Below are 15,547 nucleotides of genomic sequence, written 5' to 3'. Positions count from 1 at the left end.
TGAATTACACTTAGGCCTACTAATCAGTCTGATTCTACCCATGCACTTTCTTTCACTTCAAGTTGCAGCCATATTGCAGTCCATTTCATTGTAAAATATTAAGTACATTGCTGGTATGTATAAAAATCCACTTAATATAAATATATGCAATAGAGGATAAGTAATTTAGCACGCTCATGTTGTACCATTTAGACTGCTGCCTCAGTGCTTCAGTTAATATTTCGTCCTTTATTATAAAATTATAAATTTTAACAAAAGAAATAACGAAATGAAACAATTTATAAGAAACAACAAAAATAACGAACAACAAACAACTGATATCAACCACATGGTATCGGGAGGAATTGAGACTGAGGGTCACGTCACACGTAATCAACGGATGACGTCAGCCGTCAAAACTTACTTTCCGAGAAACCTTGACAGTGCCGTGGCGTGAGGGAACGGCCAGTGTGGATGACGCTATTTGAAAAGCAGTGCAGAACGCTTTGACGTGACGTGGCGACCAGTTTGAACTGGCCTTGAAGCGTAATTGAGAATTCCACCGTCTGATTTCCAGTCGTGGAAATGGAAGTTTTCGTTACTTGTGTGGCAGTTATTGTTGGCTTTCTGATGGGAAGATTACAGTGATCACAATTGCTTAATAAAGTCAGTGAAGTGCCAGTTTCAAATGCATAGTAACGCCACAGTCTATGTTAGACTGTGGTAACGCTCAGAATTGAATTGATGTAGTGTCAAAGATATTACTTGACCACCGTATATCAACGAGGTTCTTAGGGATATTTCAGTGTCAGCTGCGCTCCGTGGTGTAAGGTTGTCAGAGTGTGACGTGAGTGTGTGACAACTGTTAGTTCATAGTTGTAAAGCGTCTGTGTTGGGTAGGAGTTCTGTGAACGAAATAAGTGTTACAGTCATGTCATCCTTTGAAGAAGTTGAAAACGAACTTGATAGAAAGCTTAAAATATTCTTCAGCAACCCAGATAACCTTCAGGCAGCATCAGAAAACGTCTTCGAAAGTCTACTCGAGGAAGTTATCCTTGGTGTTGTGTTCGAAGTGCACCGCTCTGTTAAGACCGGTTTGTACGAAATTGAAGAAGCGATACAAGAGGATGCGAACGAATTTCGAATTGTAGATGCGCCTGATTTGGATATTTTCGGCCAGCAACCAATCAAGAAACCGCAGGAATGCACCTGCCCAAGCTGTAAACGTAGCCTCGCAGCTTTAAGATTTGCACCACATCTTGAAAAATGTATGGGTATGGGCCGAAATAGTTCGAGAATTGCGAGCAGAAGGATAGCGAACAATAGTAAAGAGAGCGTGGGTTACGGTGGTATGATGAGTGATGACGACGATGACGCGGACTGGACCGTAGGTTCAGATAGGAGACGCAAGAAGCGTGATCGCAATGGTACAAAAAGATCAAGGAATCCCAAGGCGATGCGCAACGGAGACGTCAGCTCGGAAACTAGCGTCAGCTCCGACGTAGGCTCACACATGAGCTACGATGGTATGACAAACGAAGAGAAAAAGACGTTGCTGACTCAGATTTGTGGTGTTATATCAGAGCATACAAGAAAGCTTTGCACTAGGTCAATGAGGTGCCCGCAACATACTGATGAACAGAGACGCTTAGTGAGAGCATCATTAATTCAGCAACAGGAACCAGAAATGAATGGTGGGCCAGAACTGTTGCATGTGGACGGGGATATTGGTGACGAAGGTGATGGACAGAGTATGAGAGAGTCTGTGGGTCGCGGTTGGGAACAAGAACATTCAAATACGTCGTCACCAGCAGACTCAGCTTCAACAAGTTCGTCCTCATCCAAAAAGAGGGAGAAGATACCGAAGTCCAAAAGTAAAAGTTCAAAAAATCACAAAGGATCTCCTAGTTTCCATAATTCTCATGCCGAATTGTAAAAATGTTATTTAACAGTATTGTAATGGTACATATAGATTTGGGCAAAACTTCATATAAAATAAGACACATTAGTGCTCCATTAAAGTGTGCAGCTCCTTTATACAAAACTTTTCATAAAGATTAATCATTTGTACATGTTGATAGCCGCTTGTTTTGAAAACTAATATATTTTAGTTGATTGTTCCAAATCAAAAGCCGTATAAAAGTGGAGGGTGTATGGCTTCACTGTCTTATGAAAGAGTTGTTTTTTCCCCGTGGTAAATAAGTTAATCTTGAACATTTTTAGTGTCTTTAAACTATGTAAAAAAAGGTTTAGGGTACATTCCTGTACCCTGTGAAGACATCAGTCTGTGTCTTTGAAGTGCAAATTTTTGTTCTCTAATTTTGTGAGAATCCTTCATTAATCCCTTGTAGTAAATTGTTAATTTTGAATGGGTAGAAACGTACTTGAAACTCTGATTTTATTAGTGAGAGTCTAAATCTGTGATGATAATTTACTTATATACTCTATAATATTATTCCTTCCTGCAACTGCCTCCTCATCCTCCTCCAGTGCATTGTAAATCTGAAGATTGTGTCATATAAGTTAAAAAATGTTACACGAGTTAAAAAAAATTAAAAGGACATTAAAATTGAATTATTTTCTCATTCTTATTGAAAAAAAATAAAAAAAGCATAGAGTTATTGTGGGATTGGTGTCAGTGTGCTGTGATGTCTGTGTGAGTACAGTTATGTATATCAAATAACAGTGCATCAAGTTTTTGTAACATTGATGTCAGTGTGCTTTGGTGTTTGTGTAAGTACTATCAGGACAATAGAAGAGCCTCCTTTTTTTATCATTTTCCAAAAACTAAACTTCACATTGGGTAATACCACAATGCAGCCATACACAGTTGTCTTCCTGCCATTAGTATGCAACAGGGATACTGACAAAAATATTTTCTGTCTACCACATGTATTAATAGTATCAGAATAAGTGATTGTTTACATATAGTGTATTTGACAGTTTTGCAACATATTCCATCTACAGTTATATGAAAAATATATGATGTTAAAATATATCAGTATTATCTATGCTTGCTTTTTGCTTAAGTATCTCGGTTGTTAGAAATCTGTTGGTATTCTGTATGTTGCAGGAACTGTGGCAAACCCTGTGCTTTGTGCCTTTCCGTCCTGAATATTATTTATGTTAGAGAACTGAATGGTGTGGGTTCTTCACTTTTTAGGTGTGTTGATTGTAAAACAATTTGTTGTCATTTATATGTGCACTGAACATAACCTGTGGTTATGTAGGGTTCAGCACAAAGCTAATTTGGCCTGTCATAAATTTCAAAGCATTAATGACACCAAAGGGCATAAAAATAGTCAAAGCACGAGACACAATTAAGCAGTTTACATTGTTTATGGACACAGCTGTTGCTGTGGAAAAGCATTTACTTTAGTTTGTATCATGAGGTTTAATTTGATAAAAATTGCCACTGCATGTAAATAAAGTATCTTCTAGTAATCATTTAATGGAAAACAGACATGTTGATGGTTTTTGTGGACAAATGTCTCATGAGTTTTAAAGAAATCTCACTGTGAAAGGTAGAGTAATCTCAGAAAACTGCACTGCAAATGAATGGTAAACTTTCTGTATCCAAAAAATTCATACTAATCGTTGATACGAACATGTAGAGCTTCCCTGTGCAGGTTAGCATTACATTCCAATAAAAATGTAGATTCTTGTGATCATCTCCCATTGTTTCAGGGTTCTGTTCATCAGACAAGTTTTCTTGAATAAGAGAGCCATTTCACTGAAATAAGTTTAGTGTGTCATGCCACCTTGCACTCCACCTGGCTCTCAGGTGACTTTGATGTATTCTTGTAGCTCACTTATTTAAATAAAAACTAGCCTTGTCCAGTATGTGTATCACTCGAGATGTATACCATTCCCATCAATCATCTCACTGATTCCAGTGTGATAACCTGAAACATATATCTACTAAATCCATGAAATTATGCTGTGATAATCTCTGATCAGATAATGTTTAACACTTGCTGTGTAAGAGACTAGCATCGACAGCCCTTGATTTGCAACGCTCACTACATTTAGGGATAGCTGGGCTGTTTTTCTGATATGTGAAAGAATGTCGCGCAGCTTTGTAAAGCCAGGTGGTCCATGACTCACTGTATCTGAATATCTTTGATTTTAAAATAGAGAACATACACGGTGCAGATGGTTTTGCTAAGTGTGCTTTGATACCTACCTTTCAATTGATGGGTAGATGACTCAGTTGACTGCTGAGCATCCTTTGGTAACCTCCTACTCATCTCCTTTTCAGTTGCTGTTGTACCAGTCACTAATAAAGGAGCCAAACATAAATCAATGGCAGAATATGCTTGCTGCTGTGTTAAAGCATTATATTTTTCTGTGTACCAGGAACCTTTTAATTATGTGATGCCTAAAGCAGATCACCACGGCTTTTCCAGGATGTACAACAAAGTGCTATAATTCACTGATGAGCCCTTCACAAACTTTGCCTTAATAGAATCAAAAATTTGTAAATGTGTGGAATTAACTGATTTTGTACAGCCTATAAATTTTACAATCAGTATCTTAATGTTAACCAAGATAGTGTGAAATGGAATGAGTTGCAAACAAAATACCACCACTCCCATCTGTTATGTGGATCACTTTGTCTTGTTTAAAAATAAGCTGCTTCTAAAGACGTGATGGTGAACCAAGTAACTTGTCTCTGTTGGTGGACCAAAAAATCGAGGTGAGTATGAAAACAGCTATTCTATCCAGCTCCCCATTCATACCTTAGTAATCTATTGATATGTGAAACACTTTATATTTCCCATTCTTTTTAATACTCCCAGTACTTATTCTCTTTAAACCATTTAAGTTTACAACATCTGTCTTTGGACATTGTCAGTATTTTCTGGTCCTGCTTTGGTCTGAAGAATGTGCAATATTCTGAAAGATTATGATCCTGGCTGCTGGTCAATTCAGAATCTTTGTTGGTAATTGAATACTGGAATGTAAACCATGAGAGAAACAACTGTTTATTTCTTGTTCACATTAAAGTGACAGATTTCACACATATACTTTCTTACTCAGAAAAAAAGGTTGGCAAACAGTTCTAAGAATTTCTACCATTTTGTTTATTTCTCAATTTGGGGAAAATTCTACTCTTTAATGATCCCTGTAATGTTACTTTGTGATGGAAAAGAAGCTGCAAAAGAGGCAAATAGTTTCACTGTGAATTGACATATTTTCTGTAATCCTGAAGGGTTGTTTTTCTGGCAGTATATATAGCCATGACTTGGCTGTCACGGCCTATCCACTGAATATATATAGTTATAACAATGAAAGCTCTGTTCAGCTGAATGTACATAAACATTCTTACAATAGTACTAAGTATACATCTACAAATGACAGGTATACTTGTCCATTCATATAACTCAAATACTTAAATTCAATGACAAACATTTTTCTGACAACGTGACAAGTAGCTGTAAGTTTGCTCCAACGCCACATGACACGTAGTAAAATTCTTGTAATAGGGTTCAGTGTTTACAGATGTAGAGAACAATTTTCTTTGAAAAATACTTTTGTAATCAAGTTAATATTAAACTATCGGTATCAGGTAAACAGCAGCTATCAGAATATCGGCAGTATTGTGATAGTTTGTTATTAATACAGTATAAATATTATTTTAGCAATTTCTTCATTTTTGTTAATGCATAATTGTAACTTATTCCACATTCCCAGAGGTTCTTCTTTTTTTATTAAATCTATGGAACATCATGAATGAAACAACAAAGTGGTTTTCACACTCTTTCCTGGAAACTGTATCTCTGACAAGATACCACTCACCTTACTGTTAACAAATTTAAATCACTCAGCTTTCTGGAGTCAAACAAACAGAAATTGATAATTCAGTCAGTAAATATTTTGATTCTTCTGTTCAGTGTACTGATTCACCCCACTTTATTAATATGAGGTGGTTGTGATGACCTCATACAGTACAAATTATAGCAGACAATAATGCTTTTAAAAATGTTTCTTTAGTAGATAAATTTCTCTCTTCTTGTCTTGTTACTAAAACAGTGATAATCCACATTTCTGTACACACTTATGACTGCTGCAAATTAAATCAGGTTGCACTGTTATAAATGATGAGCCAAGCAGTATTGCTTTCTGTGACTGAGTCCTTATCCGAATTGCAATTATGAGCTCTGCCTGATAAAGAAACCATCAGTCTGAATGCACTTGACTTCACTGACTTTGGGTTGGATTTCACTTTTTCGAAGTCTTAGGCCTCTAACCACGTACTTGGCTTTTATTGCCTGTGCTTTTAATATATAACATCAGTTCTATGAAATGGGTATTTCCAGAATTTCTACTGATATATGTGAGATCCTTGTCTTGTCTTTTACAACCATATCTACCAGAGAGATCAGTTTTTCTCAGAATTTCCTTGCCATTCTTGCATTCCAGTTCTTGACAAAGTTGGTATTTCACTGTATTGATCATAGTGCTACAGAAATAAATAACATATTGGTCCCCACTGTCAGTAGGATATCTGTTGTGTGCACTTCTTTATCTTTGAGGCAGAATGCTACCTAGTAAGTAGCAAATGTACTCAGTCATTTGTGGTGAAATCTCAAAACTATGCTATTCAAAAGAATTAGGGGAATATTTTGTCAAATCTGGTACATAGCATTTACTTTGATACAGGTGGTACCTGGTTCATATTGCTTGGCTTGAGAGTTACAATTTCAATGTAAATTAAAATCATTTCTCATCTATTGTCTGTGTTATGCATTAAGTATCAGGTGACCCCTCAGAAGGAAGTGAGTACCAATGTCCCAGTGTTTCCTAGTGATGCAAACAGGTGGCATTTGTCATTTTTGGATGCTGTGTTCAATCAAGGATATGCATTTCAAATGTAAGTTGCACTGATCCAAAAAGGATGGACTTTTGGCCTTGGTGCTGCAGATGTCAATGCTTCTTCATGTGTCATCCACAGGTTGTGTACATACTATAGGGACACAGGTCAGTATACAAGGCAAGTTAGACAATGTCGCTGATGCATTACAACATCAAGTGAAGAACGATACCAGACCATTTCTGCATTGCGGTATTGTATGGATATTGCCAGAACATTGCAAAATGATCTTAGAAGAGCCATTTGAGCCGCTTTGTCCGATAAGACTGTAATGAACAGGTTACGAGAAAGGACCTTACAGCCCAGACACCCTGTTCGAGACCCTACTTGATGCAACAATGTCCTGCAGCTCACCATCAGTTCTGCCATTCCCAAGTCAACTGGCAACTTCATCTCTGATGAAACCTGTTATTCACAGACAAGTCCAGATGGCCTCTGATGCAAGGAGATGCCCGTGTCCACGTGCGGAGACGCTAGTGAGTGGTACCTGCTAATTGTTGTCCAGGAAATCGACAGATTTTCAAGGTTCTGTGATGCTGTAGGGAGGTTTCAGTGTTGACAGCCATACGGATCTTTTCGTTGTCTGTGGTTGCCTTACCATCAGGCAGTACATTGAACAGATCCTGTTGTACCAAGTGGTGGCTTCTGCATATGGTGATGGCCCTGAATTCCTTCTAATGTCGGATGTATGTGGCAGGCAACAGCAGAAATGTTTTGCAAAGCCTGGATACTGAAGTAACAGAATCGCCGGCACTAGGTCCCGACCTAAACCCGATTGTGAATGCGTGGGACATGCTTGACAGTCGTGTTCACGGTTGTGCTGTTCCATCATAGACTCTCAAAGAACACTCCCTGAAAAATGGAATGGATACCACTGGGTGACCTTCACAGACTTATAAGCAGGTTTCAGGAAGTGATAAATGCTTATGGAGGACATACTCTCAAAGGCAAGCTCTCAAAGTCCAATGACAGGATGAATGATTGTTTCTACTTTGTTTTCAAAACCTGTTGGACATTTCAGTTCTTTTTTTGTAAAAGATCAAGGACATAATGATGTTTTCTTGTATTTGTGAAAGATAAAGGTATAATTTGATAACATACCCAGTCCTCAATTGTTGCTCAATGGAGTACTGCAGACACCCAAAGTCATGTTCCCCTATTTCTTTTGAGAAGCGGATTTGTCATTCAGAGTAAAATTACTTCCCCACCACCCAGCCTCGATCTTTGGTACACTCTTTGGTGGGCGATACTTGATTGTATTCTGCTGAGCACTATGCTCCTCCTGCTGTAATTTGCAAACTGTCAACTTATTTAACTTTAATATTTTGCCTGCTCATTCTGTTGTGTTTCTTGTCAGCACTGTCACTGCTTTCTCTTTCACCGCTAGTAAATTAAATGAAATAAACTGCAAGAAATCATAGCTGACCATGACGGAATTTTCCACCAGGGCTTACCATGCTTGCACAGCAATGTAACAACATGCACTGCTTCAAGTTGGAACACAGATGAATCTAATCATGTGACCAAGTTAGTTCTGTTATGGGTGGGTACACAGCTTTGTTGAGTAATGCTTGCTTTTGTGTCCATACATTTCGTCTCTCTTACAGCCTCCACCTCCCCTTTCTCTTCAGATCAGGAAGTTCAAGATTCAATGTGTTCTTCTGCATACAGATACTTTTGGAGTAGGATGATAAAAAAAAGGCCATCCAGAAAGTAAAGAATGTTTCAACATACCAAGATATTCTTTAACAATAATACAGAAGCTGAATATACATGTTTTGGCGCATACTTTATCTACTATTCCACAGAGTCACCTCTAACGTTAAGGTATGCATACCTCCGCACCAGTTGGTGTATACCCTCTTCATACTATGTGGCTGCCTTCCTTTTCAACCATGTCATGACAGCATCCTCGAGGTCTTCATAATTTGTGAAGCCTTTATCAGCAAGGTGCTCCTTTGGTTTTGGAAACAGAAAAAAGTTTGACAGTGCCGAGTCATGACCGTAGGGAGGATGCTCGGATATGTCCCAGCGGAATTTCTCACGCAGCAAGGCTTGTGTCTGCTGGCAGTATGCGGACATGCACTGTATTCTGGATAGCCTGATGAAGACATTCATTCAAGGGTTGCAAAGTATGTATCACAACTGATTGTTGTGTTTCAGGGCATTAAATCAAGGAGTAGGAGCCCTTCGCTATCTCAGAATACAGAAGCCATCAGTTTTTTAGTTGAAGCAGTTTTTTAAACTTGTGTGGCTTCTGAGACAACTGAGGATGGCATCACCCTAAAACCGTCACATTATTGTAGGGGTGTTATGGGAAAACAATGTTTCATCTCGAATAACAACACAGTCAATGAACATGTTACCATCTCTTTTGCAATGCTCCAAGAAAGCTAATGCAGCTCCCATTCTCACAGCTTTGTGGTCACCTGAGAGCAAGTGTGGCACACACTGTGCACATATCTTGTGGTACCCTAAGTGTTGAATTACAATTTTGTGCACAACTGAACATGCCACTACCTGACATTGTTCATGCAAGTCGCTAACCATAAGTTGCCAATCCTCTCAAACAATGCAATCCACCTTTTGGTTAATAGCATCTGTGATGAAGTGCAGTCATCCTGATTCTCTTCATCATGAACATCTGTTCTCCCATTTTTGAACATTATGCCATAACGGGCAACATGTCTGTGGTGAATGTCATGGGGTCTAACATTTGCCACCTGGAGAAAGCATATAACACCACATACCTCACAGTCAACAGGGTTCGCAACTGGCACAACCATGGTCACAGCTATCTCTGTACTTACCAGATGACAATGTCTGACCAATCACTTGTGGCAATTGTCTGCACCACACTAAACACCACAAACCAATGAGTGGCTGCCACAAGACAGGCACACTGACTGTATGCGCAAACGTTCTTTACTTTCTGGATAGCCCTCGTATTTGAAATTCACTGAATGATACACAATATTTTTATTCAGTAAATGGTACATTAACCCAAAAACTTCCAACTGAATTCATTTCAGTAAGTGTGTCTTTACACTGTGTAATTACTTGCCCAAACACTTTATTTTTTCCTTTGTACATTGTTCTTACACTGAAGGGTAACAGAAGCATGAATGTGTGTCCTAACAGACTCAGGTAATGTTTTGAGCAAGTATAGTTCGTGCAATCAAAGTACATCGCTTTCATTGTAACAGACACATCAGTTAGCACTGTGATGGAACTGGTCCACTGATCCAGTCAACCTCTTTTTCATCACACCAAATATATTTGCCACGAGGTGATTTTACTTCAGGTGGCAGGAGAGCACAATGTAAAGGTGCAACAGCACCTGAAACAGTGAAAATACACAGATTTAGATATTTTGATTTTATATGAGCAGTTGAATAAATTGGCAAATTTAGCACATACTGCTGAACAATTACACCTAAACAAATAAATTAAAGAGGAGCTGATGATTATGAATAAAGAGTGTTCCAGTGATAATTTCTTGCAAAGTATCATGTTTTTGGAAAATCTTGGACAAATTAAAAGCAATGGGATGAATAAAGATGATTTCACCAGATGGCGGCAGTACTGAGCAGCTGAAAGATACACAGACAAGAAATAGAACAGTAAAGCTTTTTTAAACACACACACACACACACCTCTTTGAAGCTGATGCCTGACCATCCTTTGAGCTGCACAGTGCAGAGAATGTTTCCATGTTCCTATGAACAGCTCAAGTACAAAAGCTATGCAACAATGTTAAAATCTGCTGAGAGGTTATCTTCAGTCGTGCAATTCTAAACCTTACAATAAGAAAATTAAAAACCTTAATAAAAGCAGCAGATGAGTTAGAAATAAATTGTGATTTATGAAACCCACAGTCATTGTGGAGAAAACACACTAAAAGAACGTTTCACCATGAAACGAAGTTCTAAATTAAAATGTTGTAAATATGTGGCAGTGAAGTAGCTCTTAAAAAAGTAGGTAAGTTTGGGGTTTGACAATTTGTCCACAAAAAGTGCTTTAGAAAAGTAGCATAATCTCAAGCTGGAAAAAGACCGGCCATGGAAACTGGTCACATTACTTTCGAAGGAACCATCCAGTATTTGCCTATAGTGATTTGGGAAAACCGAGAATAATCTAAATCTAGTTGGCTGGACAGGCATTTCAAGCCCTTTCCAACTAAATGTGAGTTTAGATTCTTAACCACAATGACACATTCAATTGTCACTTCACAGGAGTAATCTGAGGAAATATTTAAATTTCTGTTTAAGGATGAGATATGATTTGATCCCAAAAGTCAGATTTCTCCCTACACTTGACTCTTTGTAAACTAAAGCTGAGATCAGGCATCTAGTATGGGCTGTACGTTAATTTAAATGTTAAAATACTGCTGAACATTTTAATCTAGTTATGCCATATTACTGATCATACATTTACTTTCTAAATAAATATGCTCTATTAACTATCACAGATACATTTAAGACCAATACCTTCTTCAATGGTTAATGGTCCCTTATGACTTGTCATGTCAGTATCAACATATCCAGGATGCACAGCATTTACAACAAGATCAGGTCTCTCATCACAGTCAAACTTTCTCTGTTGTATGAAAGTTAAAGCACTAACTCCAACTTTTGATACAACATAGGCGGAGTGGCCCCAGCCTTCTTCAGAATGTGTATTTTTCTTTGCTGACCTAAAAAAGAGGAAGGATCAGTTAGAAGCAAGTTTAATATGTCAGAATTTAATCCTATAATGTTTTAGCAAACAGTACCGTTCAGATATTATTTAACGCATTTCATAAAAAATGAATGCCAATCACAAGCAATAACAAGAACACTTAATTACGAAAAATTAATATTATGAGATGAGGGAGGAACATCTCTCTCTCTCTCTCTCTCTCTCTCTCTCTTTGTGACTGTTTACTACTTTCAGCCACAGATATAACAAATGTTTCATGCCACTGTTGTAGCTGTGGGCCTACTCTGAGCCTTTTCAAATAAGTTATTAGGCTTGTCTTATTGCACATTTGTGATCTCAAACCAACACACCACCTTCCTGGATGCTGACTGGTTTGGAGTGAAAGGGACTAAACTGAAAGGTCTTCAGTTCCTTCATCCGTTAAGTGGCAAACCAGGAGTAGAAGTCAAAGGAAGGAGGTGAAAGGCAAATCCTGGAAAGTTTAAGTGTAACTAACACAATAAAAAAAAACAGAGATGAAGTCCAGAAGAAAGACAACACAGACAAGTTGTTGAAAGATCAGTCAAGACAAGGCATTTAAACTAAGAAATGAAAAAGGATAAAGAGAAAGGCAGTCAATGACACCAAAGAGCCCTACCTTATAGGGATGAATAGGAACCGCCTTTGTGGGCAAAAACTTAACAGCAGGTCAGGCAAGTTGTCATTGTCTGCTAACACCAAAGGTAGCATGTCAGGAAGATTAACATGCAGTCTCTAAGCAGCCAAGTTAGGGCAGTCTATGAGTAAGTGGGCCACCACCAGGCGGGCTTGGAATTGGCAGTGAGGGGGAGCCTCACATCTGGGAATGTGGCCAAGGGTCAGCTAAGTGTGGCCAACGCAGAGTCTACAGAGGACAGTGGCTTCCCTGAGAGAAGCACTTAGGGAGGACTGCCACATGTTCATGGTCTCTGTAATTGTCCTGTTTGTTTGGGGAGATCAGGACAGGCCATTCTGAGTTCCAGACTTCCAGCAGCTGATGGCTTATAAACAAACAATGGTCCGGTTCTGGGACCCCCATTTCCAGAATTGGCATCCTGCTGGACAGCTTGGCGAACCGGTCAGCTCGTTCATTTCCCAAAATCCCAACATGACCGGGGTCCAAATGAAAATGACAGACCAGCTTGATGGACGTCTGAGACAAGATCCTTGATAGCCATAACCAGTGGGTGAGGAGAGTAGCACTGATCTATAGCCTGAAGGCTGCTAAGGGAGGAACAACAGATTAGGATACTCTTGCCAGTGTAAGAACGAACATGGCTAAGGGCTAATTTAATGGCCATCAATTCAGCAGTGAAGACACTGCAGCCATTTGGCAGAGAGTGGAGTTCACTGCACTAGGCATGCGAGTTCGCAAAGCCCACTCGTCCGTCAACTATCGAGTCATTGGTGAATACCGCTTCCAAACCTGGATACTTCACAAGCGCAGCCAAGAACAGGTGGCGAAAAATCATGGGGTCAACAGAATCTTTCAGACGAAAGGAGACTTGTAGGAAAATATGAGGTCGGGACACAAGCCATGGGGGCATATGCAATGCCTTTCTGACCAGAGGTGACAGTGGAGAAAGCTGCAGTTCCAAACAGAAACTGGAGGCATGCAACAATTGTAAATCCAGTTCTGGATCGCTTCTATTGGAGGTGGAGTCACTTCCAAGGAAAAGGACATGATAGTTTGGATGTTCAGGGAAGCTACAAATGCATACAGTGTAATTCAGCAGCTTTTGTTGGCACCTGATAGGTAACGAAGGGACTCCAGCCTTGACTACTAGGCTGTTCACAGGGCTAATTTAGAAGGGACCTGTCACAAGTTCTATCCCACAATGAAGAATGAGGTCCAGCATCCGCAATGCTGAGGATGACATTGAAGCATTTGCAAGACTCCCATAGTCAAGATAGGACTGAATCGGGGCTTTGTAGAGCCACAAAAGGGTAGAGCAATCTGCACCTCAGCTAGTGTTACTGAGGCAGCAAAGTGTAATGAGGTGTCACCAGCACTTTTGCTTAAGTTCATGAAGGTGTGCAAGCCATATCTGCCAGGATTGAAGACCAGTGGGCACCTCAACTACAAGAAGTGGGCAGTATGATGGTGACAGAAGAGCATGACATGAGTCTTGGTTGCTGATAACCAAAAGCCATGGGTGAGAGACCACGACTGTGCCTTTCTTATAGCTTCCTGTAGGCAGCACTCTGCAACAACCATACTAGAGGAGTGATGAAAACAAAAACTCATCAGCATATAATGAGAGTGATGCAAGGCCATTGATAGCCTTCAGAAGGATGGGGATACTCAATACAGAGCCCTGTCCCTGTGGGGACTGTTCTCTTGGATATGAGGGGGGCAGGGCGGGTACTGAGTGATCTGCCCACTTGACCTCAGAACATACAGTGCCACAGTGATTCTTAGCAAAAATTGAGAGTGGACTCCAGAGACTCCACTCATGCAACGTAGTACTGATGTGGTGATGCCATGTCATGTCATAAGCTTTCTGTAGGTCAAAAAATATGGCGATGAGATGCTAACAACGAGCAAAGGCTGTCCATATGGTGGACTCTAGGTGAACCAAGTTATCAGCAGTGGAGTGGCCTTTGCAGAAACCACCCTGTGATGCAGCCAAAAGGCCTTGAGACTCAAGGAGCAAACACAGTGAAGGTTGGTAACGCTTACAGGATGATAACTGTCCATCTCGAGGGGGTTCTTACCTATGTTTCAGTACTAGAACTATCGTGCTTTCTTGACTCTGGGATGGGAACTCACCCTAATTCCAAGAGGCCAAGGATGTGACTCTAACAATCCACTGAGAAATGTTTCAGCATTTGGTTCTGGATGCGGTCTGGCCCTGGGACCGTATCAGGGCAATGGACTACGGCACTGGAGAGTTCCCATTCACTGAATGGAGCATTATATGACTGTGCATTCGCTCCTCCCACTGTTTTTATGAGATAAAAGGTGGGGTGGTAGACGCACGAGCATAATGCTCAGCAAAATACTCGGTAACAGCATCTGGCTCAGTATAAATGGCATCATCTAAGGAAATACTTGGTACACCTGCAGGAGACTGGAAGCCATAGAGTCGCCTGATCTTTGCCTATTCCTGTGATGGAGAGGTACATGGTCCAATGCTGGAAACATACGAAACCCAAAATTCTTGCTTTCGTCGTTTTATTATGAGGTAGCAAACATGGGCATGGAGCTGTTATAAAGGCAATAAGGTGCTCCAGTGAAGAATGCCACTTATGGCATTGGAGAGCCTGCCTACAATCTCTAACGGCTGCAGCGATCTCTGGGGTCCACCAGGCACCATCTTCTGACAGAGGGATCTTGAGGAATAAGGGATGGCTTGGTTGGCTGCCAAACGAATGACTGCCATTGTATGGTGAACAGCCTCAATGATACTGCCTTGCAATGGGGAACTAAGGATGATAGCAGAGGTGAATCCATCTCAGTCAGCATTACAGACAACCCAACTGGGTGGGTGCTCATGGGAGCAATGCTGAAGGAGGGACAGAAAGATCAGAAAGTGGTCACTATCACACAGGTCATCAAGCACCCTCCAGTGGATGGATGGTAGACAACCAGGACTGCAAAAGGTGAGATCAATGGCTGAAAAAGTTCTGTGTGCCACACTGAAGTGTGTGGGGGTACCAGAGTTCAAGAAGCAAAGATCAAGATGTGCCAGTCAAGTTTTGATGACTGTATCACAGCCAGTAATCATTGTTCTACCCCACAAAGTGTTATGAGCCTTGAAAACGCCCAAGACTAGGAAAGGTTGGAGGAGTTGAGAGAGTAATTCAGGCAGTACACTTTGGGACATAACATCATTGGGAGGGAGATAAAACATTACAGATTATAAATAAATCCTGATATGCCAATACCCGAACAGCGACAGCCTCCAATGGTGTATCAAGAGGCACAAAGCCACTGTGAGTCCAGCACATACCTACCAACTCCATCCT

The 15,547-nt window shown here is 40.2% G+C and overlaps 2 protein-coding genes across 2 annotated transcripts in view; one reads left to right on the top strand and one right to left on the bottom strand.

Moving 5' to 3' along the window:
* The first annotated feature begins 570 nt into the window (after nucleotides 1-570).
* On the top strand, nucleotides 571-4,042 carry LOC126237368 (ataxin-7-like protein 3). The gene has a single exon (XM_049947452.1). It carries the CDS (start codon nucleotides 911-913, stop codon nucleotides 1,913-1,915), a length of 1,005 nt encoding a protein of 334 aa, XP_049803409.1. The 5' UTR covers nucleotides 571-910; the 3' UTR covers nucleotides 1,916-4,042.
* Nucleotides 4,043-9,811: 5,769 nt separating this feature from the next.
* LOC126237365 (carbonyl reductase [NADPH] 1-like) overlaps nucleotides 9,812-15,547 on the bottom strand; it is a 71,453-nt gene continuing 65,717 nt past the window's right edge. The window contains exons 5-6 of the mRNA XM_049947439.1: nucleotides 11,347-11,552; nucleotides 9,812-10,196 (exon numbers count right to left, since the gene is read on the bottom strand). Of these exons, the coding sequence (XP_049803396.1) occupies nucleotides 10,072-10,196; nucleotides 11,347-11,552 (331 nt within the window). The 3' untranslated portion in view covers nucleotides 9,812-10,071. The remainder of the gene's footprint in view (nucleotides 10,197-11,346; nucleotides 11,553-15,547) is intronic.

This window comes from Schistocerca nitens, chromosome 1 (assembly GCF_023898315.1).
Source record: "Schistocerca nitens isolate TAMUIC-IGC-003100 chromosome 1, iqSchNite1.1, whole genome shotgun sequence".
NCBI lineage: Eukaryota > Metazoa > Arthropoda > Insecta > Orthoptera > Acrididae > Schistocerca > Schistocerca nitens.
This window is presented reverse-complemented; position numbering and strand designations above follow the sequence as displayed.